Raw genomic sequence first — 7,705 nt, forward strand, 5'->3', positions numbered from 1 at the left:
TGGCTAGAAATTCAGATTCTCCAGTAACAAACGGTGAGGTGAACCTCCAACCCGATGATGCAAACGACCCTCCGAGGGCGTTGTTCGCGTTCTGAGTAGCCGCGGGATCAGAAGCCGCGGTTGGTGCGATGGAGACGGCCGCGACGCCGGCGGCGGCGGCAGTGGTTTTTGCGGCGTTTTTGGCAGCGACGGAAGCTTTGTATTGGGAATAGGTTGGGGATTGAGGATGATCAGAAGATGCGAAAGTTGATACTACTGATACCATTTTGAATGAATAATTTGATAAACATAGGAATGTGGAGATAGAGAGATAAGTAATAGGCACAATAATATTTTGAATCACCTTAATGATTTTGGTTTAGAGGCCTTGTATTTATAGTGAGCCAATAATAGTTTGTATAGGAATACAATACATAAGTATAGTCGTATTGAAACTCTACCTAGGTAGGAATATAGACAGATTGAAACTCTAACTAATAGGAATAATTAGAATATTATCTCTAACAGCCCAGACAACAGTGAGCTGCAACTACACATCAAATTTCACAATCAACAGCACTTACTCTAAAAACAGAGATCTCCTCTTCTCTTCACTCCCTTCTAAAGTCTCTCAAAATACTTCGGCCGCTAATTTCTTCTACAGCACCTCAGTCGGTGAAGGTTCCGATAAAGTGTATGGTTTGGCGATTTGCCAAGCCGACTTCACTCCACAACTTTGTTCCGATTCCTTAAGTGATTCAATTGAAAATCTAAGAACAAGTTGTCCGAATCAGAAGGAAGGAGTTTCAGTGAGCGATTTTGGAATCCATTACTCGAATCGGCCGGTGAATGGAGTAGTGTTGCTGGAACCAACTAGAGCTGGGTACAATGTTGATGATCTGAATTCGGAAAATCCGGTTCAATTTTATGAAATTTGGAGTAGTTTGATGGAAAAGTAGCAGAGAAAACATCAATGGAAGAAGTGGTGAAGTATGCAACAGGCGAAGTGAATTCAACTTCAAATCAGACTATATATGTACGGATGCAGTGTTTTCCTGATTTGGCACCCAGTAGTTGCAGGTAATGGTTTTATGTGAATTTTACCCATCACTAAATCGTGTTGTCGTGTCGGAAATTGATGTTTCTAATTTGCAGATATTGCTTACGACAAGCAGTAATTCATTATGAAGGATGTTGCCATGGGAAAGTTGGAGGATATGTTCAGAAGCCAAGTTGTTGGTTCAGATGGGATCTTTATCCTTTCTACAATTTTTCTGGTTTTTCTACTGCTCCTTACCCATCTCCTCCGTCTCCTCCTAGTCCTAGTCCTTTTTCTGGTTTTTCTACTGCTCCTTCCCCGTCTCCTCTGCCTCCTCCTAGTCCTACTCCTTTTATTATACTAAAAGGTAACTTTTTTTTTTTACTTCAGCCAGAGTTTCTTAGAGAGAATATAGATGATGGGATAGTAAAAAATGCAAAAATTATCTCATGTTTGTTTGGAAGATATGTTTATCAGACAATGAGCGGATAAAAAAGTCATCTCCAAACTTATACAAAGTGATTAGGTATTAGAAAGTGGGATAAGTTAATTTTGATAGAAAAGTCAATCTTATCCTTGTCAAAAATTTATATTTTCCATTCAATCCCATGAAATGAAATTAGACTCTTCTATTTTATATTAGGCATTAAAACATGTCCAAGAAATTGATCATTTATTTTAATATTTTGAAAAATTAGTAGTTTGCCGATAGTATTTCTCAAACTTAAATTTATTTTTATATTATTGTACTATCAATGTGGGATGAATATCAGTGCCCCGAATCTATTTAAAAAGATGATCTATTATTATCTTGAACTTATTTACAGTGGTTTAATTTTTTTTTTTTTTTGAATCATTTACCGTGGTTTATTAATATTTTAAACTTGCCTAAAGTGAAATACAAATTCGATTTGTCCAAATCTCTCGTAAACTATCCCTTATACTTTGGAAATCTCATATTTACACTTTAAACTCGGTGAAAGGGACTTATGACTATTTGAACTTACTTACAATAATCTAATTATTTCCTGAACTTGAAGTGTAGGGACTAGGGATGTATATGTCTTTCGGGTTTTTTAACAGATTTTCAACATCACCTTGAACTTTAATGTTGCCATAATAGAAGGTTCAAAAAAATTATATCAATAAATGAAGTTGAGGGACTAAGTTGTTATTTGACTTCATCAGAAAAGGGAGGCATTCCATCTACAACTGTCGTGATTATCGTTGTTGCGGTCGTCAGTTTCTTAGTTCTGATGAATTTATTATACATATTATACCATAGAAAGAAGACATCTAATCTCCAACATATCAAAGGTAATTAACTTAATTATATTTGTTTTATCATTTCTTGTTAGCAACATATATTATTTAACTTTAGTTTTGTTTTTAAAGACTCTCATGAAGACAAGGATGAAATTAGTACTGTTGAGTCCTTGCAATTTGATATTGAGACTCTCCAAATTGCTACGAATCATTTCTCACCTGACAATAAGCTCGGAGAAGGCGGATTTGGGGCCGTTTACAAGGTAAACTCAACCATTTGGGTTTTTTTTTTGTACAATTCATTTATTTATTTTTACTTCAAATAGTAGAATTAAGTAAAATGGTGAAGAGACAAGGGTCAGAGAATCCGTGGATCCGCTGATCCTCCAACTCCCGGTAGCAATTAGAAACTAAAAAAATAATAATACACATGGAAATTTCTGTCACTAAATATAAAATATCCGACAACTGTCATATATATTTAGCTATCACGAATTTGATATTACGATGGAATTGGCAACGAACTTACCCGTTGCTGATGCTTAGTTACAAAAATTCTGATTTTTAACAAATTTTCATTGATACCTGAATTTGGTTCTAGCGCCGCAATTGATCCTGATAGCTATTCTGGAAGGAAATTAACTAATAAATATCTATTAGCTACCAATAATAACCAACAACAATTCAAGAACAAACCCCAAAAGTTAAACTGTTGTTAAACAATACTGATTAATTATTATATATAAATTTGTTTCCGAGCTTTTTTAGGACAGAAGCATGGCCGGTCTTGACATTTTATACGCTCTAAAATACATAAGAGATAACGATCTTCTTAACAAAGAAGATGAAACGATAAGTTATCAACATTTAAGATTTTGATCCATTAGAACTTCATGGCCTCTCTATTTTTTTTTTATATGTATGGTATCTATCTTTTTTTTCCTTTTTCAATTGGACCGCTTTTCGGCTTGGGCTCTAAGTGGTCGTACTCCCCACCTAGGTTTAGGACCAGTCCTGGATGGGAGGGGGTGTTCCCTGATGCGAACCTAGTTGTAATTAGGAAAGTTCCTTCTTTGGCTCTTAGCAATCCGCGTCTGCTTAAAAAATAGGTATCTCCATTTTAATGTTTTCAGGGCAAGCTACCCGATGGACGAACTGTAGCTGTGAAGAGATGGTCAAAAGATTCATCACAAGGAAAGGTTGAATTTGAAAATGAGGTCCTATTATTAGCGAAGCTTCAACACAGAAACTTGGTTAGACTTTTTGAGTATTGTTTCCAAGAGACAGAAAGACTTCTCGTCTATGAGTTCATTCTGAATACGAGCCTTGATTGCTATATCTTTGGTAATTTTTACTTTTTCTCACGGATTAGGGTTAATTCTCACGTTCCTATACTAAAAAATTTACATTTTTTCAAGGGATTCTAACCATCTTCAAATAATCTTAGTGACAAATTTAACTCTTATCTCTACTATAGTATAACATATATGCACTCTTATAGTCAAATTCTAATTTGCTTTATTTGATTCAACACTTATAGATTCTCAAAAGCGATTAATACTAGTTTGGAACAAACGATATAAAATCATAGAGGGTATTGCTCGAGGAATTCTTTATCTTCATCAAGATTCTCGAATTCAAATTATTCATCGGGACCTCAAACCAAGCAATATTCTGTTAGATGGCCAAATGAATCCAAAAATCTCCGATTTTGGAACTGCAAGATTGTTTGAGGTGGATCAATCTCAAATTGCCACTCGTAGAATTGTCGGAACCTAGTAAGTATATATCAAAACCATACTCATTTTACTTTTTCTTTCATATACTAAACATTTGTTTTTGCAAGTGCCATCTTAATCATTGTACAGTAAAACCTCTATATAGGAATACGTTTGGGACCGGACAATTTGTATAACAATTGGGAGGTTATTCTTATATAGAGTTTGGTACCAAAAAAAAAAAATCAACACTTAAAGTTTATGAAATGGGGTCGCTTGAAATTGGTTTATATACACAATGTACAATAGAATAGATTAATAAAACAAATTAATGTTTAGCATATCAAGTCTACGAGTTTTATTTCCAATACATAAAGAAAAGAGTTTTATGGGAAAATGGTAAGAATTTATAGTTAAAGTTGGAATTTGTGTGCCAACTCATATTTAATCTCAATAATTTTTAAATTTTTTAATAAATTTTGTTTAAATCCTTAATACATATATACATTATTTACATAATTATTCCTATATAGAGGTATAGTTTCTAAAGGTGGGACTTGGATTATGTATAACAATTAACATTTGGGAGGTTATTCTTATTTATAACCGGCCCAAGTTGGGACCGAAATTTTTTATAACAAATTGGAGGTTATTCTTATATAGAGTATTCCTATATAGAGGTTTTACTGTATAATGGAAATTATTAGGAATGCCAGATTGTAAAAAACTTAACAAAAATATATAGAAATTACAATTATTTACAGAATGATATATACAACAACCAATTAAGTATGGATAACGGATTCAGTTAAGGACGATCCATTGATTCCAATTTAGAGAGAAATAAAGAAAACGTATAATACCGACTAAAATTATGGTCGCTAAACATATTTTTTAATTTTTCCTTACTGTTTTAAATATTTTTCAGCTAATTAATTTGAAATGCAATTAATGTGCAGTGGATATATGGCTCCAGAATATGCAATGCATGGCCAAATCTCAATAAAATCGGATGTATATAGCTTTGGTGTGCTTGTTTTGGAAATCTTAAGTGGTCAAAAAGTTAGTCATTTTGGTTATGGTGAAGTCAACGACGAGAATCTTTTAACTCATGTAAGTAAAATCTTCCATATACTAATTAATGTTATTTTCTTATACACCTCATTAATTTTATTCCATAATGGAAAGTTCAAGGATTACGATGTCAAGAAATGAAGTTTAGAAACTACAATTTATGTAGTGAGTAAAATATACATGACTCAATTTTTACATTACATAATAATTGCTTGAACTTTAAAATGGGATATAAAAGTTCTTAAACTTAGTTATACACTAACATAAAGTTCAATATCTCTTACAAAAAAAACACAAAGTCCACATCACCATTGACTAGTATAAATACTTGTTGATTATATGAAACGCGGGTATCTCACACTCTTTTTATTCCATAGGTTCATGACTCTAAAATATGACTACATCTATTGAAAATTCACCTTACTAATATAGCCCGGTCACTCTCTCCATTTTTTATATAAGATTCACTTCATAGTCATACTTTAGGGACACTCATTGTGCAAGCGGTTTATCCAGCGCTACCCCTTCGGCACCGAGATCATTACAATTAATATGTTTTAAAGTTTATGAACTTTTATGTCTAGTTATAAAGTTTGGGAGCCATCGTATTGATAACGTTAAAGTTGAATCCATAGGTGTATTTTACTCTATCAATAACGCTACACTTCTTGAGTTATGAACATTATATACAAGCAATTTGCCGTCTTCATGAGTGAACAATTTTTTTTTTTGCAGGCATGGAGAAATTGGAATGCAGGAACACCATTGAATGTGATAGATAAAATATCATTGAGCAATGGTTCAGTACAAGAAATGATAAGATGTATTCATATTGGGTTACTATGTGTTCAAGAAGATTTAGGGAAAAGGCCAACTATGTCCTCCATTGTTCTAATGCTTAGCAGTAGCTGTGTCTCTCTTCCTATACCTTCCACACCTGCATATTTCATGAGTACTATAGATGAATTTGAAGCACAACAATCATTTAAGTATCACTTATTCACTACAGATGAATCGGTAAACCAGATGTCATTAAGTGATCAAGGTCCTCGATGATGTAATCTATGGCAGAAAATATTTGCTAAATGAAGGTAAATGGAAGTTTGGGTTTCATGCTAATTTGGGAGTTTGCATTGCGTTGCTAGCCGAATTATGAGGTTTGTATTTTTCATCCATCGTATATGGTTTAAAGGCTCAAGTTTCTCATGTTTGAGCTTGATTTCTTGTTGGTTATAAACTTCTATTAATAAGGGAGTCAATACCCACCATTAGTACAATTAGATTATTTCCCATTGTCAGTTTTGGGAGAGAAGTTGACAGTTCAAATTGTTGCATTCCTTCAAAGGCGGTAACAGAGCTGTAGATTGGATATATATAGTTAATTATGTAGGTGTTCTTTCTTTAGGTCATTATGAGTACGGAAAACTTTTTGCAAATATCTGATTGAAGATGTATATAGTATCAATTTCTCTTGAATAAGTAGTTTATCATATGTTGTTTTTCTTTTTTTGGGCTTTCTCTCTCCTTCTCACCAAAAGAAAAAGAAATCTTCATAATTGTTGTCATTATTTACTTAATATGCAAAACATTAGCTATCAATTAATGAAACTTTTTATTTTGTCATTCATTCATAGTTACTTTTTGTTAACATATGATGAACTAGTTTTTCTAAGATGATCTACATTACATGCATGGATACTATTAAAACATGTATATTTTGTAGTGGCAAAACAAGTGTAGATTAGGTTATACACATACTGATCTTGATGATGTCCGCAAAGAATCGGTAGACCAAGTACTGATATTCAAGTGACAATGGAAGTGTACGTAATTATTGTTTCATACAATGAATATTATTATGGAGGTCCTGTTTTGTGAATATTGGCTACATTTTTATGCACATTAACTGGTACTGGTTGTATGTGCAAACTTTGCACATTTTGGTGCATATATAGTTTAGTTTATGTAAATAACAGATTTGTGGTTATATATAAGGTTTATTTTGATATTTCAGCTTTTTTGTATTTGCAGTAATATACTAGTACTGCATCGGTTATATGTACAAATTCATGAAAGAGGTTACATAATAGAGATTATATATACAAGTTATATGCAACACATTGAAGTAAAAGATAAGTCGTGTAATATGATATCAAATGAGTGTCAATATAAAAAGCATATCATCTTAAAATGTGTAACACGAGAACAAATTTATGTAACACTGTCATACGAATGCGTTATAATGCATAAATGAAAACAATAATTGTCATCTACTAATCTAAGTAGTCACATAGAACTAATTGTGTTGACAAATTATTTAATCAAAATGACATGTGACATTCTATCATAGGACACATATAAATATATATATATTGTCATCTCAATGTTCATACTTTGATAGAAAGAAATAAATAAATTGTTGTTGCATCTACATCGCAATGACAAATTCAAACATAACATTAAAAAAATATCATATATGTAGCCAGTGTTTCAGATTAAAAAAATAATTATCATTAAAATATCAATAACGCGACAATTGTTATTAATAATTCTGTCACCGTAACATAACGAAGATGACAGAATGCAAATAAGTGTCTGCCATGTGAAGCTATTAGGAATGATAGAATGC

The 7,705-nt window shown here is 32.6% G+C and overlaps 1 protein-coding gene across 1 annotated transcript; it reads left to right on the forward strand.

Moving 5' to 3' along the window:
• The first annotated feature begins 784 nt into the window (after positions 1-784).
• LOC136222095 (cysteine-rich receptor-like protein kinase 44) lies at positions 785-6,699 on the forward strand. The gene is made up of 8 exons (XM_066009571.1): positions 785-1,059; positions 1,135-1,385; positions 2,207-2,335; positions 2,414-2,547; positions 3,418-3,628; positions 3,825-4,062; positions 4,962-5,115; positions 5,812-6,699. Exons 1-8 carry the CDS (start codon positions 953-955, stop codon positions 6,130-6,132), a joined length of 1,545 nt encoding a protein of 514 aa, XP_065865643.1. The 5' UTR covers positions 785-952; the 3' UTR covers positions 6,133-6,699.
• The last annotated feature ends 1,006 nt before the right edge of the window (positions 6,700-7,705 follow it).

Source organism: Euphorbia lathyris, chromosome 3 (assembly GCF_963576675.1).
Source record: "Euphorbia lathyris chromosome 3, ddEupLath1.1, whole genome shotgun sequence".
Lineage (NCBI taxonomy): Eukaryota > Viridiplantae > Streptophyta > Magnoliopsida > Malpighiales > Euphorbiaceae > Euphorbia > Euphorbia lathyris.

Bases quoted from the DNA above. Each gene is read 5' to 3' on its own strand.
- LOC136222095 (XM_066009571.1), top strand. From the start codon at position 953: ATGGAAGAAGTGGTGAAGTATGCAACAGGCGAAGTGAATTCAACTTCA. The intron at 2,336-2,413 runs GTAATTAACTTA...TTGTTTTTAAAG, and splicing joins TAATCTCCAACATATCAAAG to ACTCTCATGAAGACAAGGAT. The intron at 4,063-4,961 runs GTAAGTATATAT...ATTAATGTGCAG, and splicing joins CGTAGAATTGTCGGAACCTA to TGGATATATGGCTCCAGAAT.